Genomic DNA, 20,496 nt, shown 5'->3' with positions numbered 1-20,496 from the left:
AGGTCATTGCTCGGCACCAGGTGACATATCCCACAAGCTTTCTCCCACTGAATTCTAACGACCACACTCTCCTCTTATTGCTTTGAACCTAAGAGTGGCAACTGTTTGGCTACTCCCAAGCTCCAGATGCCTGCACTGTTCTTTGTAATTCTTCTACAAATGCACTTTGCAACAAGTCCTCTATAAATAAAACCTTCTTGAATTATCCAATTTCAAGTTTTCATTTAGAATAATACTTGGTATTAGATTTTGGTAAATACTTTGAATTATATTTAAATAGTTTTCTCCTTTTTACTTAGAATTTTTATTAGTAATGCTGCTGCATATTATTAAATGTCTTTTCCTCACTGATATGATTACATATTTTATTCTCTTATAATGTATTGATGTAATAGATTATGTTAATGGGTTTCATGATATTGTACCACTCTCACTTTCATGGTATATTCTGTCTAACTAGCATTATTATTCTTTTGATGGATTTATTTATCTGACAAGTATTTACTGATAGTCTCCTCTGAGTCAGCTTATATTCTAGGCCTTGGGAATATATTAGTGAACAGAATTTTTGACCATGTGCAACTAACATTGCTGAGCTCTTTTTATAAGATTTCTTATAAGGTTGGTCAAAGTATATTCTAACTATTTCAGGAATTTATTTCCTGGGTGTGTGCTCCGTTTATTCTGACCAATCTTCCGCTCTCAGGCTGCTGAAAAGTCTTGATATGTTTTTATCTTTCTTTGTCAGCTTTTTGGAGTTTAAGACTGTTTGTTGGACTACCTTCTGTGATAGCAGTCCTGTGAGTGGCAGAAGATAGGCCAGTGACGGAGAAGCAGGTACCTTCAGGTACCTGGAGGAGACAGGTCCCTTACCCAGTAAGCAAAGAATCAAATTCACTCATGCAGGCTAATGTCAGCTACTGCCACCTTCCTACCACCAACGTCCACATATTTCCACAACCCAAACCACTTTTCAGGATTCATAGTCTTCCAGTCTCCATCTAAAGACTTATTTGAAACTGGTATCTAGAGGCTCATGCTACTCATGGTAGAGAAAGCTCACTATCTGTTATTTCTGTAGGGTTTGCATAACGCTCCATGCTTCACCAGCACTCAGTTGCATATAGGAACCAACAGCTCTTTGCCTTAGGAAAATCAGATAAATTACAGTAATAAAGGGCAAGAAAGCCAAGTTAAGGTCAATACTTTCCCAGAATCCACTGCTGACCTTCACGAATTTTTTAAAAGTGATTGTAATTTAAGTTTTGAAATGACTGTCCTAGGGCCAAGTCACTCACCTCTAAACCTTAGTTTCTCTTTTATAAAACAAGGGTGGTAAATTAAAAGAAGTAGCTCTTTCCACAAAAGTATCCTACAATTTTATTATTTTAAGTCATTCATTTTATATCTAAAAGCATTGTGCATACATTGTCTGGATCAATGAAAGCAGCTATAAAAATTTGTATAAGTTGAGAAATTTTAACTAAACTATATATTTTATAATATTTAAAATTATATTAGTTTGTCATTTTTGTGTAACAAATTATCACAAACTTAGTGACTTAAAATAATGCAAATTTATCTTATATTTCTGTACATTAGAAGTTCAACACATGTCTCAGTTATATCAAATTATGGTAGCAGAGCTGCATTTCTTTCTGTAGGCACAAGAGGATAATCAGTTTCTTTGCCCTTTCCAACTTCCAGAGGCCACCCAAATGTCTGGGCTCATAGCCCCGTTCCTCCATCCTCAAAGTCAGCAACATCATATCTTTCTGCCCTTTTCTTTGAGAGTCACATCTTCCTCTGATTGCAGCCAGGAAAAGTTCTACAACTTTTAGAGACCCATGTGGTTAAACTGGGCCCATTCAGATAATCCAGGGTAATCTCCACGTTTCAAGGTCCTTAATTTAATCAATCTTGTAAATCCCTTTTTGCTATTTAAGGTAATATATTCACAGGTTCTGAAGATTAAGGTATGGGCATCTTTGGAGGGCCATTATTTTGCCTACCATGAAATTTACTATTAATGTTTTAGGTGTGATGATGGAATTGTGGTTATATTTAAAATTATATGTTTAAAATGGTAGCTTATTTATGGGTGCATTATTTGACCAAGGGTCTAGATAAGATCTGTACATTCCATTTAGATGATATAAGTAGTAGCTTAAACTAAAAGTCATTGTGTGACTTCTAATATTATGCAATGTGATCGATCAAGCATCACCTATTGAATATTCTTACAAAAACTGAGGAATTTGAATCTAAGTAATCAGGACTCTCTGAAGCTAACTTTCACTTACAGAAATATGAGGATACAGGAACAATTAAATGATACCATAGGAAGTGACAAATCCAGAATGTGGTACATCTTATAGAACTGACCCAATTTTCTCAATAATAGCATTTTTTAAAAAGGTAGGAAGGAGCACTGCTGTAGATTAAAGGAGAAAGCAGAGAAGAGACAACAAAATATCACTTGTGAAACCCGTTTGGGTTATCAAAGGCAAAGGGCAAAAGTCGGGAAAATTTCAGTGTGGATTGGTTATTAGATGATACCAATGGATTATGGAAGAATTTTTAGGTTGGATAGTGGCTTCATGATATGTAAGAAGCATGTCCTTAATCTTTGAGATGCGCACCAAAGTACATAGGGGTAAAATGACAATGCCTGAAATTTGCTTTTAAAAATTACTACCTCTCATCTATAAGAATAGCTGTCAAATTATATTTGTGTTTTATTCAAAGTAAAATTACCACATTACATATACTACACTCTCAACTTTAAACAAGCAACCCACAAATGAATGTAGTGGGTCACGGGAGAACTAACCAGGTAGGAAGAATCATGGAAATTCATTAGTATCATGCATACAAGCAGAAATGCACACATTTCACTGTATTATACTGATGGAAAAGTAGCAGCCCCATCTTAGTGCAGCATAAAAATAATGATGACAACATAACAATAAAAATAAGACATATTATCTTGTTTGATCCTTATCAAGAACCTTTAAAATAAACGTTATATTCCCATTTTATATTTGGAGTAACTGAGGCCAAGTGAGTCAGATAAAATGAAGATTTAAACATGACTGTCCCACACCATGAACAGTGTTCTTAATCAATGTTCAATGACTGCTCTATTTATTCGATAAGTATTTATTATGTACCGTGCAGAACTCAATGGGCCTTTTATATTGTGAAACATCTGTGATGATCTAGTCATTAAATACTATCTAGTGTTGATGATGATACAGATAAAGAAGTAGATCCTATTAAGCACTTGTGTATGTTGCCTTGTTCGGTGAGAGAACTGAACTAATAATTTACATCAAATAGATTTTTAAAATCTAAACTTGATGAAAAAAATTATGGACTGTATTTTCCAGCTGGCTATGCAGGTTGTCTCCATTTACTCATTTTAGATAAATATTTACTTTTGATATTGAGTCTACCGAATTTAGGAATGTTAAATGTGCCAACATACTTTGAAACCACGCTAACATAATATAAATATCAAGTTTCTTGAACCTGTGACATGTTACATAAGATAAAACAGTAATGGGCATTTCAAAAACAATGCTGAGATTGTCAGGCTTTATTTAAGAACTTATTTACATTCTTACAAAAAGAATACAATTGAGACATTTGGACAGGAGTTTATTTAATCCACTGTCCCCAAATCAGAGGCTACAGTATTCATGGTTTAAATGGCACATATACGATATTTGAATTGTACAGATATTTACTCTCTTTTATTTCTGAAGCTTGGGTGTAAAGTAGTTTTATAGGTTATTATGCATCAAAGCAGAAAAATGAGACTGGGAGGAGAGATTTTAGAAAGAAAATCTCAGACATGTTAATTCAATCTCATAAAAATAAATTGCCTATATTTTACCAAATGGCATAATCTATGCGGTGCATTGTATCTGTACTTAATACCATATTCAAACTTAATACTCAATTTTAAATTATTACGGTATTTCTATTAAGGGTCATGGTTTTGGTTTCCAACAGTTTCATTTCCATATATATTTATAGCAGTGCTGTCCAATAAAAATATAACTCAAGGCACGTATGTAATTTTAAATATTCTAGTAGTCTTCTTAAAGAAGTAAAAAGAAAACAAGTAAAATTAATTTTATAGGATATTTTATTTAACTCAATATTAAGTGAATATTATTTCGACATGTAATTAATACTGTATAAAATTATTAATGAGATGTTTCACTTTTTTCAAATGATGTCTTGGAAATCTAGGGTGTATTTCTTCTTGCAGCCCATATCAATTTGGACTAGTCACATTTCTAGGGTTCAGTAGCAACATGTATCTCGTTAAGTATTATGTCGGATACAGCAAATCTAGAATGTGCCCTATCTAATGTTACCTAAATCAAGACACCCTGGATTAATTCTCTAGGAGGAAAATTGGACAAGTCTCTGAATTAATAATTTTTTTCTAGTTTTGAATACTGGATTAATACTTCTGGAGTTCAAAATAGTGCAGCTGTATTTGAGTCTCAATGCAGCTGCATTATGTAAAATGAAGACGCTCTAATCCAAATAGGAAACAGGGAAATTGATGAAGCGAGAAAATGCACAGAACACATGTACTTGAATGAGTGGCTTCCTGAAGACCTTGGAGGAAATGTCAGTTCCGTAAATACCAGGATGAGTTTCTGGCATCTTCTGGGTGATTATTTAATACTTGATGCAATGTGCTGAGTTATTCCTTTTCCTAAAAGAAGCTACTAGTTTGAACATCTTCCAGCTTAGAAAAAACACATGATTATAACTGCTTCTTGCAAGTCTGCAAACCATAGCTTGGCATGCTCTGGAAAATGTTCAGCCACTGACCACCAGATAAACAGAAGAAAGAAATATTTGCTACATGGTTGGACAAGAGGAAAGGCACATATCTTCGTTTTAGTGAAATATATCTTCTTTGGTGGACAGAAACTGATATTGCCACTCAGCTATGTACTAGAAGTCCAGCTACGTGCTAGAAATGCAGCTATGTGCTGGAAGCCCACCCTCATCTTGGAAGACTGCCCTTCCAGGGGCCACGAGACACCTCATCCCTGAGGATGACCTAGGATACTCAACTGCTTCACATGTCATAATTGAAAAGGGATGCCCTTCCACACTCCACACTTTGCCCTAGCAGTTTCTTCCTCAAGTTGCATTATTTTCCTGATTTAACAGGTATTTATTAAAAACTCGCTGTTCTAGATATCAGCACTGTAAGACTGAAAAGAGGAAAAAATCCAGAAAAATAGAAAAAAATATCTCCCACACAGGAGACAAAGAAGTAAATAAATAGGTAAATAAACAACTAAATAAATTGATCAATAGTGATTAGTGATTAGTGATGTGGAGGAAAGTAAGGCATGGACAGGGGATAGAAAGCTCTGTGATTAGGGATGTCTGGGCGAGGGGGTGCCGTATTTGATAGGGTGAGCAAGAAAGGCTCTCACTGAGATGACGGTTGAACATAGACCTGAAGAAGGTGGGGAGGGAGCAACAAGCGAAAATACACCAAAACAGCCACAAAACTGGTATGTTCAAGGCACATGGGCGTGCTTGTGTCTCCACATATCTTTACACGCCTTAAGGACTCCCCTCTTTAACCACCTACCCAATATGAAAGGACATTTCTGACTTGTTAATCAAAATTGTTATCTTGGATAGTCAAATTTACCAAATGAGATTCGAAGACAGCAATGAAAAAGACAAGAGGATAGTATGAGGCTGGACAGCTCCCTGACAAGCTTTGGCTAATCGCAAAATGAGAGCTGTTAAACAAATCATCTATTTCCAGCTGTTTGGGCTTTTGCTCTCTTGAGTTTTGTTTATCTTTCCTCTCCCATTCCCCATCCTCCTAGTCTCTGTTTTTTTCACACACCAGAAGAAGAGCTGGCTCATTCAGTGAGCCCTCTGTGTATTTCTTTCTTTCCCTGTCCTGCCATTTTCCATACACTGTCTCTTTGGTTGTTCTGCCTTTCACTATCCACTTGTTAAGTGCTGATGATGACCTTTCCATCATCAGCAAGATCTTCATCAGTAAGGAAAGGAGGAGATAAAATGAATCAAATTATAGTCAAATAACCCCAAATGGAGCTAAATCGAAAATTGGCTGAGAATCTGAAATCTGCAGAAGAATTAGACTTAAGACTAAATGTGTATCCATTAAAAGATGAATATGAAGGAAATAATAACACCTAGCTAATATTAGCTGAGGCTAAATGGGAAAGAATTAATTTTTAAACGGCCAAGAAATGTCAGACCTGGAGAGCATAGGTTTCCTCTCGTAAATTAGGGAGTCACAATAATTTAGGCAATAAATGAATAATTGTGGGGTAAGATTAACTAGGTGTTTTAAGGTTGTTGAAGATCTTAAATTGCACCAATTTAGCAGAGAGTGGGTTCGGCATGTTTTAATATAACAATTAGTTCCCAGTAAAAGAAGAGAATTTAAGGATTCCTATTCATGTGTGGGTTTCTACTTTATGAGTTATCTTTAGCATTTGTTGATTTGAGGTTGGAACCTCAGAATATAAAGTTAGCAGGCTTCGGGTTGACTTTTATTTTCCCTAAAATAAAAGATTGTTTTAAAATAAAAACCAGTCTCACAGGAATAAAAATCATGCAATGTTAGATCTGGAAGGATATTAGACCTTTCGTTAAAACTTTTTATTTTACAGATGAAGAGTCAGTTTTTTCTGCTAAAAAAAAAAAAGAAGTTGGAAGTGATGAGAAATACTATCTTCCACTTCCAATAATGTATAAAATCTAGAGAGGCTAAGTGGCTGCCCAAAGTTGCACAGCTGGTCCATGCCAAACTTGGAAAGTAGACTTGGGCCCCAGGACGCTCTTTATGGTTATGAGCCAATATTGTATTTTAAAAACTTCAGTCCACTCAGGTGTTTGATACAATGCAGATAAGTAACCATCTTACCAAGTTGGATCCTTCCCTCCCTCTCTTCCTTCCCTCCCTCCCTCCCTTCCTCTCTCTTTTACCTCTTTGCCTCCTTCCTTCCTCCCTCCTTTCTTTCTTTCTTTCTTTCTTTCTTTCTTTCTTTCTTTTTCTTTCTTTCTTTCTCTTTCTTTCTTTCTTTTCTTTCTTTCCTTCTTTCTTTCTCTTTTTCTTTCTCTTTCTTTTCTTCCTTTTTCTTTCTCTCTTTCTTTTTCTTTCTCTCTCTCTCTTTCTTTCTTTTCTGTCTCTCTTTCTTTTGAGATGGGGTTTTGCTCTGTTGTTCAGGCTCGTCTAGAACTCTTGGCCTCAAGCAATCCTCCTGCCTTGGCCTCCTAGAGTGTTGGAATTACAGGCATGAGCCATTGTGCCCAGTCTGGATTTTTTTTTCCATTTTAATTGGTTTTCCTGTGTTATCTAAACATAATTTCAGGGGTATCACCTGCCACGGAAGGAGCAGCACTTGACTACAACTCAATTGTTTTTAGAGCTAGGTGAGTCACTCAATAGAAGGCAACAAACTCAGCCTTCAGTGTTGGGACCAGGGAATGCTGGTTGCAGTGCTTCTGAACTTGAAGATTTGTGCAAAGGTGATGCAAAGTGAGGCCTGACCCTGAAAGCCAGAATATCTACGTATGGCAGAAGAGAACAACCTTAACTTGCCAGATAGGCTGAAAATATAGAGTCTTGAGTCCATGCTTCCAGTGGCTGTCAAGGGACTTCTGCATTTCCCTTGGGCTGTGTGAGGGTGAAATCTTCTAGCAATGACATAGTGACCAGGCCATTCCTAACCCTGGGGATAGAGCAGTTTATCCCTGTATACCACTCTGGGGCTCTGATCTTCAATCTACACCATGGGTTCCAAACCTAAGACTCAGTTTTATTTCATGTTCTTTCAATCAACCTCTCATACCATAAGCAAAATAAAACATGACAAACCAGAAGAACTGTTTGTAACTTATATGACAGAGAAAAGATTAATATTCCTAACATATTAAGGGCATCTAAACATTGAAATGTAAAAGTCTAATGACTCTACTGGAAAAGGGTATCTTATGAATAGAAAAAAATAAATATATAATTTTTATTATAAATTACATGAATGTTACTCATAATAAAATACAAAAATACAAACATACAATCTTACTCATAATAAAAGAAGTACTAAGCCATGCTGTAGGGATATATAAATCCTCACCTTTCATATGGATAAACCTCCCAAGTTTTTATTGTCTACTGCATTGACTGTGAAGAACAGGTATTGTCATACCTTGCTGGTATGAATGCAAACTGATACAAATTTTATGGAGGGGAGTTTGGCATCTAGGAAAATTACAAATACATTTACCATTATCTCTTTCCAGAAATGTCTCCCAAAGAAACACTGTCAAAATGTGAGAAGCTATTAATCTCAACACCATACATAATTGCAGAAGAAAGAACCCAAATTTCTATGAATAGAAGACTGATTGAATAAACTATGGAGTACTCTTCGACTACTAAAGATAATTAGAAAGATTATTATTATTATTTATTTTGAGACAAGGTCTGGCTCTGTCACTCAGGCTGGCGTGCAGTGACGTGATCACAGTTCACTGCAGCCTCAACCTTCTGGGCTCAAGTGATCCTCCCACCTCAGCCTCCCAAGTAGCTATAGCTGGAACTACTGGTGTGCACCACCACACTAGACTATTTTTTTATTTTTTGTTTTTGGAGAGACAGGGTTTCCCTATGTTGTCCAGGCTGGTCTTGAATTTTCTGGGCTCAAGTGATCCTCCCACCTTGGCCTCCCATAGGGTTGGGATTATAGGTGTGGGCCACTGTTCCCAGCTGAGAAATATTCTTATATGTTGTTATGAAGAGATGTCCAAAATACTGTTAATTAAATAAAAGTAAGGTGAAGAACCATGTGCATAGCAGCATATAGTGGAATGTGTGCATGTTTGTGTATTTGCTTAAATTTAAAAATAGAAGGGTAAACCGAAAACCAACCAAAATCACTGGAAATTTAGGGTAAAGGAGACAGGGAGAGAAGCTAGATTTCTCTTATTTTGTTCTGTGATTTTCTTTTTAGAATCCTATATATAATCTAATTTTAAAAATTAAAAACAAGATAAAACAAATGAACATTAATATATATTGACTTGCGGCTCAACCACACAGAGAAATTATTTCAAGTGATTTTAAAAAGGGAATAATTTTTAACTGTACATCACTAGTGGGATATATCCAAAGGTTAAAAATAACCACAATAAAATCTTAAGCAGTTTTTAGTTATCATATTTTTAGTAACAGTATATATATTATACTTTTGAGAATATATGTTTTAAGCAAGTAGGAAATTATATTAATGTGTAGGAAGAAAAAGAGTAGGCAGAAGAAAATAAAAATGAAAATAAAAATTCAAGGCACTTAAGTTCCTATAATACTAAATTTTAACTGAAAATATTATGAATATGTGATATAATTTCTCCTTTTAAAAAAAGGTCTAAAAACAATTACCAATCCAGCAGAAATGCAATCCCTTAGTGCCCAGATTACAGTCTCTAACTAAATTTCCCTCTTAGAAAAAGCCAAGGCCTTTCGGAAAGAAAGGTAATTCCTAGGTAGGGTGCAGGAAATACACAAGAGAAGGTTGAAACACCTAGTCTTACTCAAAAGCAAGAAACCTATTGAAAACTGTTGTCATTATAATAAAAGGATGCAGGAGAAACTTGAAGAGGCTCCCACTTGTCAAAAATGGCATCTTTTGATCATGAAAAAAGGATAATGACAAGAGTAGACTGAAACATATCATCTGTGTAAAAATCCATGTGCTCATAATGATACGTTTTTAAAAGCTCATCTCATTGGTCACATGTGCAGGATGCTACACAACACATTATTTTGAAAATTAGTAAATAAAGAGAAAAAATGGATCATTTGCCCTGCTTTTGTTGCTTAAATTATACCATTGGGTACTGAAATAATTGAACTGGAAAACTACCTCATTAAGGAGAGTACCACCAGCTAATAAGTGCAAAAGGTAGGATTAGATTAGCATACCACTAGTTTGTAACCCCTAATAAATACTGGCTTAAGCAAAAACCATCAATGGGTACTAAAGCCATTGGATAAAATGGGCAACTCTAAAATGTAAAGCTTCGCAAACTTTAATGTGCATATGAATCTCTTGAGGATACTGTTAAATTCTAGCATCTGATACTAGGTCTGTGGTTGAGCCTGAGATTTTACATTTATAACAAGTCACTATGTGGTGCCAATCCTACTGGCCTGAGAAGTGATCCTCCCACCTTAGCCTCCCAAGTAGCTATAGCTGGAACTACTGATGTGCACCATTACACCAGGCTATATTTTTAATTTTTTTTTTTTTTGAGAGACAGGGTTTCCCCATGTTTTCCAGGCTGGTCTTGACCTCCCAGGCTTAAGTGATCCTCCCAACTTGACCTCCCATAGGGTTGGGATTATAGACATGAGCCACTGCTCCCAGCTGAGAAAGATTCTTATATGTTCCTAAGAAAGAGAAAAGTAGACCCACATTCAAGAGCTGGCCTGATACTCTTAGCTAGGCCTTGGCATTCTTCTGTTGAACAAAAACAACTTAACAGAATGACATCAGGCAAGGCTATTCTGTGACCATGATGGATCCAGACAAAAACAGTACTATTATGTAATTGTTGATGAACATTGTCCAAACCACAAAACTGAACAAACATCCCCCTATCCTGGCTATTATGAGTGACCACTGCTTCTTTACCAATTGTAGCTTTAGGCTCAATTGAGTCTTTCCTCCTTCTAAATAAGACTTAACTAAGATGCCCAGTCTTGGAGTTATTCCCACTTCCTGACAGCATTGAATCCAGACCAAAGCCCTGATGCCTTAAACCCTCACTAAAATAACCAAACATAAACCCAAGTCCTATAATAAGTCCTTTCTAATACCCAGTGAGACATAACATGATTCCCCATGGTATTCACCTTCATTGCAACGAGTAATAAAAGCATCTTGTTTAACTACAGGTTGTGTTCTTGTAGTCTTTGCTAGAGTAGCAATCCAATAATATGATGGATCAGGCTGACAGCTGAGTCACCAATCACTATTTGCCTCTGGAGGTGATGCAATAGAAGGGTCCCAGCACCACCTTTAAAGTAATCATACCAAAAAATTGAACCTGAATCTGATTTAAACACCTGACTCTAACCATCAGTTTATAAGAAATACAGGGCACTGAGGAATATTTTAAGGAACTATATTTGATTCAACCACAAGACAAATTACCTCTTTTTTTAAACAAATAAATGACAAGAAAATAAAAATAAAAGGGAAACTCCTAGATAAAAAGAGGCTCAATTATCATATCAATCCATTGAATATGCGGCCCTTGTTTGGATCTTGATTTGTACAAACTGCTATACAAATGAATAATGACAATAAGATGATTAGGAATATTAAAACAATGAGTAGATTTTGGACAATATTAAAGAATGATTGTTAATATTTTTAGGTCTTACAATGGCAATACTCATTTTTCAAAACAATTACAAAGAAAATAATATGATTGCTAGAATTTGCTTTAACATAATCCAGTCATGATGAGAGAGAGTGCATGCAGAGGGGGTATAAATAAGATGATTGCCCATATTTGATAACTGCTGAAGGGCATATGCCAATTCTATTTACTATTCTCCCTATGTTTGATATGCTTGAAAAGTACCATAGTAAATTTTTAAAAATATATATTTAAACCATTTAATGCATCATTCTCAAAAGAAGAGAAGATATATTCACTGGAGAGAAATTCAGGATGATAACTCAAAATGGCTACATGTTCTAGAGCAGGGGTGTCCAATCTTTTGGGTTCCCTGCACCACATTGGAAGAAGAATAATTTTCTTGGGCCACACATAAAATACACTAACACTAACGATACCTGACAAGCAAATAAAAAGGTCTGTGCATAAATCTCATTATGTTTTAGGAAAGCTTATGAATTTGTGTTGGCCAGCATTCAAAGCCATCCTGGGCTGGATGCAGCCCATGGGCCGCTGGTTGGACAAGCTTATTCTAGAGAAATAAACTATAATGACTTTAAAGATCTCTCCCACTACTGAAATTACTTTCTAGCCAGTTTCTTTAGCACTACTAAAATATTCTCCTTTTCTTTTCTTTTGTAATTACTAACAGATATGTCAACTGCAGGTGAAGAGAAATAGAAATTATTATTACATAGACTCAGGTGATGGTCTTGGGGAGAAACATTCAATTTAAATGTTTGATTCTTAAAAGAAGAAAATATATTATTTGAGCAATTACCTGGATCTGTAGCAGACATCAGTGAACCAAAAAATAAACAGTCAGTGAAATGAAAGTCTCCATTTTTCAACTGGCCAGCATGTATCATAGCCTTCACAAAACCATACATAATTAACCTGTTGAAGAGAAAAACATGACCTTCAAACATCAAGATGAACCCCATGTAAACCCATGCTATCATAAGCCACATGCTAATGTTTTTCCTGAATATGTGTCATGCACAAATTGCCACCACCCTGCCACATGACAGCCATGCTAGCTGTCTGTACACGGGAATCTCTTGGCTATGAAAGACAATTTTACCAAATATCACAATTTATTCACTTGGTAAAAGGTAATGCAACAGTTTATAGTATATTCCAATGAAAACAAGATAAATCTCAAAGATATAAAAAATAATCTGTCAAATGTGGTACAGCAAATCATATCCAAAAACACAGCAGCAGTGCTGACATCTGTAAATGGATTGCTTTTCAGTTTTCCTTGTTTTGTCTGCTGGGGGTGTCTGAAAAAGGTTCAAATTTCAAGTCCATCACTGTGATGAGAAGGATATTGGCCAATCACAGGACACTCATTCAACCAGTCACTTTATAATAGATGAGTCTCTGCTGCTAGTGGTGTCAGGACACTTCCACACTGGGTAGAGAAGCACTGTTAGGTTAGAGCATGTATAACTCCAGCTCACTGTTTAAAATGAATACTGAAACAGTTGCATCGTGATCTTTCAAGGAAAGATTATATAACCTTACTGTGCCCACACCATGGCATGCAAATTGTCTGTTTTGGTCATCATTTGCCAACCTATAGCTTTTAATTGGTATTTAATTATTTAACTGACTGACTGATTTTGCTAAGATCCTAGCAGAGGAAATAGAGAGGTGGGTGAACTGAATCACAGTGTAATTTAAGAACTGTAAGAGTTTTTAGAAACTATAGACCATCAGACCAACAGATGGATGTTTAAACACTCACGTGAACTTAAAGTTAGTTCTCAGGTTTTGGGCACAGCTAAAAAGGCTAAAAGTCAGATATTTAAAAATGTCAATAAGAATGCAGATATTTCAAATTATGTCAAGAAAAGTATCACTATGAGAGAATATTTCAGACCTACCTGCATTTAAATCCAGGCTCTACTATCTACTATCTATATGATTTTAAGTTATTACTAAAACTTTCTGAACCTGAATATATGCATGAGGTAGGGATAACAGTAATAGCCCACAGAATTGTTGTAAGGATTAACTGAGGTAATACATATTTGTGTCTGGCACATAGCAAATTCTCAATGAGGTCACTGAGGCTAAAAATAATGATCAAAATAGTAGGTAACATTTGCTTACCATTTTTACTTCTACACATGCTTTAACTCATTAAATCCCCACATCAATGGTAATAGTTTTTGTATTTCTAGCAAGAAAACTAAATATAGTGTGATTAAGTAATTTGCTTAAGGGGACACAGCTATTAAGTTGTGAAGCCCAGATGTGAATTGAGAAGGTCTGGCTCTAAAGCCTAGGCTTTTAACCACCACACTGTATTGCTTAGATCAACAGTTCTATATTTTACATGATATGTTATCTCATGTAATACACCCTCAACCATCCCATGAGTTAGTTGCTCCAGGTAGTCCAAAAGACAGCAATGAAGTATCCCTAAGAACTTAGAAATAATTCTACCCTCTGAATTGAACTATTAAGCCAATCCATAATGGTTTAGAGCACAGGGGCCCAACATTGCTTTGCAAAGCATGGATTCTAGAAGGGGAGGCTGAATCTTAACCAGGCTGAAGGTATTAAATATCTGAGAAAGACTGTCAGTGGGACACAGTATGGGAGCTGGGAAAAGGCAAGTCTAAGAGGCCTCATTCATGGCAGCTCACCCACACTTATCTAGAGGACAGCACACTGCCGGTTACCAGGTGCATAGTCTCTTGACAAGTATAGGGTAGCTTCATTCAGCTTATTTATTCATTCAAAAGATACTTCTTTTATTATTATTATTATTATTATACTTTAAGTTCTGGGATACATGTGCAGAATGTGCAGGTTTGTTACATAAGTATATACATGCCATGGTGGTTTGCTGCACCCATCAGCCCATCATCTACATTAGGTATTTCTCCTAATGCTGTCCCTTCCCTAGTCTCCCACCCCACAACAGGCCCCAGTGTGTAATGTTCCCCTCCCTGTGTCCATGTGTTCTCATTGTTCAACTCCCACTTATGAGTGAGGACATGCGGTGTTTGGTTTTCTGTTCCTGTGTTAGTTTGCTGAGAATGATGGTCTCCAGCTTCATCCATATCCCTGCAAAGGACATGAATTCATCCTTTTCATGGCTGCATAGTATTCCATGGTGTATATGTGCCACATTTTCTTTATCCAGTCTATCATTGGTGGGCATTTGGGTTGGTTCCAAGTCTTTGCTATCGTGAATAATGCTGTAATAAGCATAGGTATGCATGTGTCTTTATAGCAGAATGATTTACAATCCTTTGTAAATCCCAGTAATGGGATTGCTGGGTCAAATGGTATTTCTGGTTCTAGATCCTTGAGGAATCGCCACACTGACTTCCACAATGGTTGAACTAGTTTACACTCCCATCAACAGTGTAAAAGCGTTCCTATTTCTCCACATCCTCTCCAGCAGCTGTTGTTTCCTGACTTTTTAATGATCGCCATTCTAACTGGTGTGAGATGGTATCTCGTTGTGGTTTTGATTTGCATTTCTCTAATGACCAGTGATGATGAGCTTCTTTTCATATGTTTGTTGGCTGCATAAATGCCTCCTTTTGAAAAGTGTCTGTTCGTATCCTTCACACACTATTTGATGGGGTTGTTTATTTCTTGTAAATTTGTTTAAGTTCTTTGGAGATTCTGGATATTAGCCCTTTGTCAGATGGATAGATCGCAAAAATTTTCTCCCATTCTGTAGGTTGCCTGTTCACCTGATGATGGTTTCTTTTGCTGTTCAGAAGCTCTTTAATTTAATTAGATCCCATTTGTCAATTTTGGCTTTTGTTGCTATTGCATTTGGTGTTTTAGTCATGAAGTCTTTGCCCATGCCTATGTCCTGAATGGTATTGCCTAGGTTTTCTTCTAGGGTTTTTATGGTTTTAGGTCTTATGTTTAAGTCTTTAATCCATCTTGAGTTAACTTTTGTATAAGGTGCTTCTTATTGATCCCCTACTATGTGTCAGGCTCCGTGCTAAAGGCATAAATTATATCAGTGAGCAAACAAAGATCCCTGCCCTCATGGGGCACACAGTTTAGCAGGATAGACAGCAATAAGACACAATCAGAAATTCAAATTGTAACTGTTATCTACATTACTTTCTGATTAACACTGGGACATTCTGGACAGTCATGGCATTAGCAGAGAAATGCTCCTCAGTATTCATCCCTTCAGCCTCTTCTGGCATTAGCCCAACTTCACTTTGGCCCTTTGTCACTTGAACTACAGTTCAGATATTGAATATCAATTGGTTCTGGAATCAATATAAACTTTGTGATCTGTCACTATATTTCTGAATTCTATACCCATTAGTTAATTTTGCACGTTAGGAATCTGAGGCTCAGAGTTAAAATGACTTGTTCCATATTGTACAGAAGCCATTAAATTGGATATTATAAAAAATGTATGTATATATACTACCTAGGTATGGCAGGGTTACATGGAAACTAGAAGCCTCATATACTATTGCTAGAAATGAAATTAAAGTTTTTATGGAAACCAATTTGGCAATTTATTCTAAAAGCATTAATTTTAGAAAATATTCTATAGCTTATTAAATGGTTTCCTATAAATTTATACCAAGAAATTAATAAAATATGTACCAAAAGATGTGAATTTAGATCAAGATTCCTTTTATAATAATAAAAAATTCAAAGCAATCTTCTACATGTCAAATGAATGAATAACATAATACGTATGATGACGGACTAATATGCAACTATTAAAACTGTATATAATAATATATATTAGACAGAAAAATAAATTGATAACATAAATTATAAAGTGATATATAAAATAAATTATACTGGGCATGGAAAAGTAAATTATTAAAACAAGTTAATGATTATATCTAATTTTATAAAATTGAGTATACTTAAAGTAGGCATACATATAAACAGAAAAAGTTAGACGCATACAGCCCCATGTTATTGCTAACAGTGGTTATATAAGAGAATTAAATGACTCCTCCTTTTTGCTTTTCTGCATTTTTCCAGTTCTTTTTAAATAATAGCCATAAAAAAAAACAAAGAACAATGTACATCAGGGAGTACTATTATGGACACAATAGTTATTCATTGTGTTACTTAATCCTCATAATTCTATGAGCTATGTTCTATAATTATTCCTTTTACAAATGAGAAAATTAAGACTCAGAGAGGTTAACTAACTTGCCTAAGATCACAGAATTGGCTTGTGACAAAACGGAGTATGAATCCAGGCAGCTGGACACCAAAGCCTACATACGTAACTGCCAACTCTATAATGCTTTTGAAATCAGGAGAAACATGCATGTGTGTGGGTACACACACACACACACACACCCCACATACAGTTTGCTTTTTCAAAAAAGAAAGAAAATTACTTAGTTACTCCAAATCAACTCCTTGACTTAAAATAACTATAATTTCAGTCATTTCCTTGAGATAATACAAAAAATAAAAATAAAAAGCCCAGTTCAGTTCAAGTTCATATGGTAATTGTTATTATTACTAATATAGCAATGGCCATTATCACTGCTAATTATAATAAGCCAACAATTACTATGCACCTACAATGTGCCAGGCACTCTTATAAATGGTAGCTATTGTTATTGTTGGCACATTGTCATTACTAAAAACCAATTAGTTATAAATACATTAACTGCGAGGCTAAAAATTGAAGGCACCCATTACCAGTCACCATTTCCTCACAGAGTGGTATATTCTTTCTATCATCACTTCATAGAAGGCACAATGGCTCAGGACAGGATAGATGCAATTTGATGGGCGAGGGAATCTGGTGAAGTCTAGTGCATACAATGCCCTGAAGATGGCAAACCTGAGTCAGATGTCCTCCCGTGGACACTCTGAGGTTAGTTACAGCCTGGGTTACAGGGGTGGACAGAAGCAGAAACTGTCTCATAAAAAGTAAAATCATCAATAACATCGATTTCGACAAATATCCAATTAGTAATATCCTTTGAAAAACAGAGTGCTGGTGCTATAGTGCATATAAAGACAGAAATCCATGACCTGCTCTCAAAGAGTAGAGACTCACAGGATGGCAGTCATAAATTTTACTCTAATAGAAGGCATTGCATAAAAGAGGATTTGGGAAAATGCTTAACATACTCATTTCATTTAGAGTTATGACGCACACACTGATTTTAAATTTCATGAGCTAGTTTCACACTATTAAAGCCCTACGCTTAAAGCTATGTTATAAAAATGTTTCAATACAAAAAGTTCCAGAAGTTTTAATTGTTTGGATGATTTAAAAATATAGTACCTTAATCTCAGTATTCTTTAAAAGGAATCCTCCTCCTCCTCCCTCTTCTTTTTTAAAAATAGCCTTCACTAAATTATGAATAGATCACCCGAAAAGGCAGTTTTTTGAATGGTTAGGGATAAGCAAAGGAAGTTGTCAGTTTGGAGACAAAGCTGTGTGGGCCAGTCCCATTAACTGTCAGAAAAGCCACATCCCTGACTGAAAAATCATGTGAAATAGGCCACTATGTGCAGCTTGCTCTGCAGTAGGAAAACCCAGGATCTACATGTGCTGGAATCAACATGAAAGTTATGATCTGTATCTAGATTTCTGAATTCTATACCCAAATGTCCTTTGGGAAAATACCTTTCCCTACTTATTTGTTCAGATTTTATTGATAGTTTCAATCTCACATTTTATTTTTTCTGAAGCATGTGTTTAAGGGCAATCCCTCTCAGAACTCATAAACTGTGCTAGGCTGGATAGGACTGGGAAGTTCCCCTAGTGAAATTCATTCATTCATGTATTCATTAATTTACACATTGACTCATTCATTCAACAAATAATTAACAATATACATAATTCCTATTCTAAAATACTTTATATTTTGAGATAGAGGTAGAGCAAGATGGTAGAACAGAAGGCTCCAGTGATTGTACCCCCCACAAATATAACAATTTAACAACTATCTACACAAAAAAAGCAACTTAATAAGAACTAAATAGCAGGTGAGCACTCACAGTATCTGGTTTTGACTTCATATACCTAAAAGAGTTACTGAGGAGGGTAGGAGACAGTCCTGAGATGCCAATGCCACTTCTCCTCCATCTCCTGGCAGCAGCAGTGTAGCATGGATAAAGAGAATCTGTGCATCTGGGACAGGGAGAGTGCAGCAATTGTAAAACATTGCACTGAACTTAGCGGTGCGCTGTCACAGCAGAAAGCCAAACTGAGCTGAACTCAGTTGATTCCTGTCCACAGAGGAAGTATAAAACCAGCCTTAGCCAGAGAGGAATTGCCTATCCCAGCCGATTAGAACTTCAGTTCTGCCAAGCCTCCCCACTGCAGGCTAAATTCCTCTGGGGCCCTAAATAAACTTGAAAGGCAGTCTAGGCCACAAGGACTCAAACTCCTAGGTGATGCTGCAGCTCAGTGCTGAACTGGGCTCAGAGCCAGTGGACTGGGGGCATGCGACCTACTGAAACACCAGTCAGGGTGGCTAATGCGGTGCTTGTGCGACCCCTTCTTCAACCATAGGCTGCACAGCTCATGGATCCAAAAGAGATCCAATATGTCTGGCAGCAGACTTTTCAGTGGAAATCTTACAAGCCAGGAGAGAGTGGCATGACATATTTAAAGTGCTGAAGGAAAGAAACTTTTACCCTAGAATAGTATATCTGGTGGAAATATCCTTCAAACATGCAGGAGAAATAAAGACTTTCCCAGAAAAACAAAAGCTGAAAAATTTCATCAACATCAGACCTGTTCTACAAGAAATGCTAAAGAGAGTTCTTTAACCTTAAAGAAAAAGATGTTAATGAGCAATTAATAATCTGAAGGTACAAAACTCACTGGTAATAGTAAGTACACAGCTAAACACTGGCTATTATAACACTGTGTCTGTGGTATATAAACTATTCTGATCTTAATTAGAAAGGATAAATGATGAACCAATCAAAAATAATAACTACAACTTCTCAAGACATAGACAGTACCATAATACATAAATTGAAACAACAAAAAGTTAAAAAGCAGGAGGACAAAGTTAAAGTGTAGTTTTTATAAGCTCTCTTTTTGCTTGTTTGTTTGCTTGTGCAAACAGTGTTGTTATCAGCTTAAAATTATGAGTTACAAAATAGTATTTGCAAGCCTAATGAAAACTGCAAATAAAAAAATACAATAAACACATAAAAAACAAAAAGCAAGAAATTAAAACATACCACCAGAGAACACCACCTTCATTAAGAGGAAGACAGGAAGAAAGGAAAGAAGGAAGAGAAGACTGGAAAACAACAGGAAAACAAATAACAAAATGGCAGGAGTCCCTACTTATCAAGAATAACATTGAATATAAGTGAACTAAAGTCTCCAAAAAAAAGACAGAGTGGTTGAATGGATGAAAAAAAACAAAACAAGACCCAGTGGTCTGTTGCCTATAATAAACGCGCTTCACCTATAAAAGTACACATAGATTGAAAATAAAGGGATGGAAAAAGATATTCCATGTCAGTGGAGACCAAAAAGGAGCAAAAGTAGCTATACTTATTTCAGATAAACTAGATTTCAAGACTAAAACTGTAAGAGACAAAGAAGGTCATCATATAATGATAAAGGAGTAAATTTAGCAAGAGAATATAATGATTGTAAGTATATTTACACTCAACACTGAAGTACCCAGATATATAAAGTAAAAAATTTTTGAGCTAAAGAGTGAGATAGACCCCAATACAATAATAGCTGGAGACTTCAACATCCCACTTTCAGTCTTGGACAGATCTTCTAAACAGAAAACAAACAAAGAAACATCAGACTTACTCTACATTATAGACCAAATTGACCTAATAGATACAGAACATTTCATCCAATGGCTAAAGAATACACATTATTTTGCTCAGCACATGTATCATTCTCAAGGATAGGACATATGTTAGATCACAAAATAAATCTTAAAACATTAAAAAAATTAAAATAATATCAAGCATCTTCTCTGACCACAATGGAATAAAACA

The 20,496-nt window shown here is 35.8% G+C and overlaps 1 protein-coding gene across 1 annotated transcript in view; it reads right to left on the bottom strand.

Moving 5' to 3' along the window:
* SLC9A9 (solute carrier family 9 member A9) overlaps positions 1-20,496 on the bottom strand; it is a 598,822-nt gene that overhangs the window by 421,135 nt on the left and 157,191 nt on the right. The window contains exon 5 of the mRNA XM_030816700.1: positions 12,290-12,405. Within this exon, the coding sequence (XP_030672560.1) occupies positions 12,290-12,405 (116 nt within the window). The remainder of the gene's footprint in view (positions 1-12,289; positions 12,406-20,496) is intronic.

Source organism: Nomascus leucogenys, chromosome 8, assembly GCF_006542625.1.
Source record: "Nomascus leucogenys isolate Asia chromosome 8, Asia_NLE_v1, whole genome shotgun sequence".
NCBI lineage: Eukaryota > Metazoa > Chordata > Mammalia > Primates > Hylobatidae > Nomascus > Nomascus leucogenys.
This window is presented reverse-complemented; position numbering and strand designations above follow the sequence as displayed.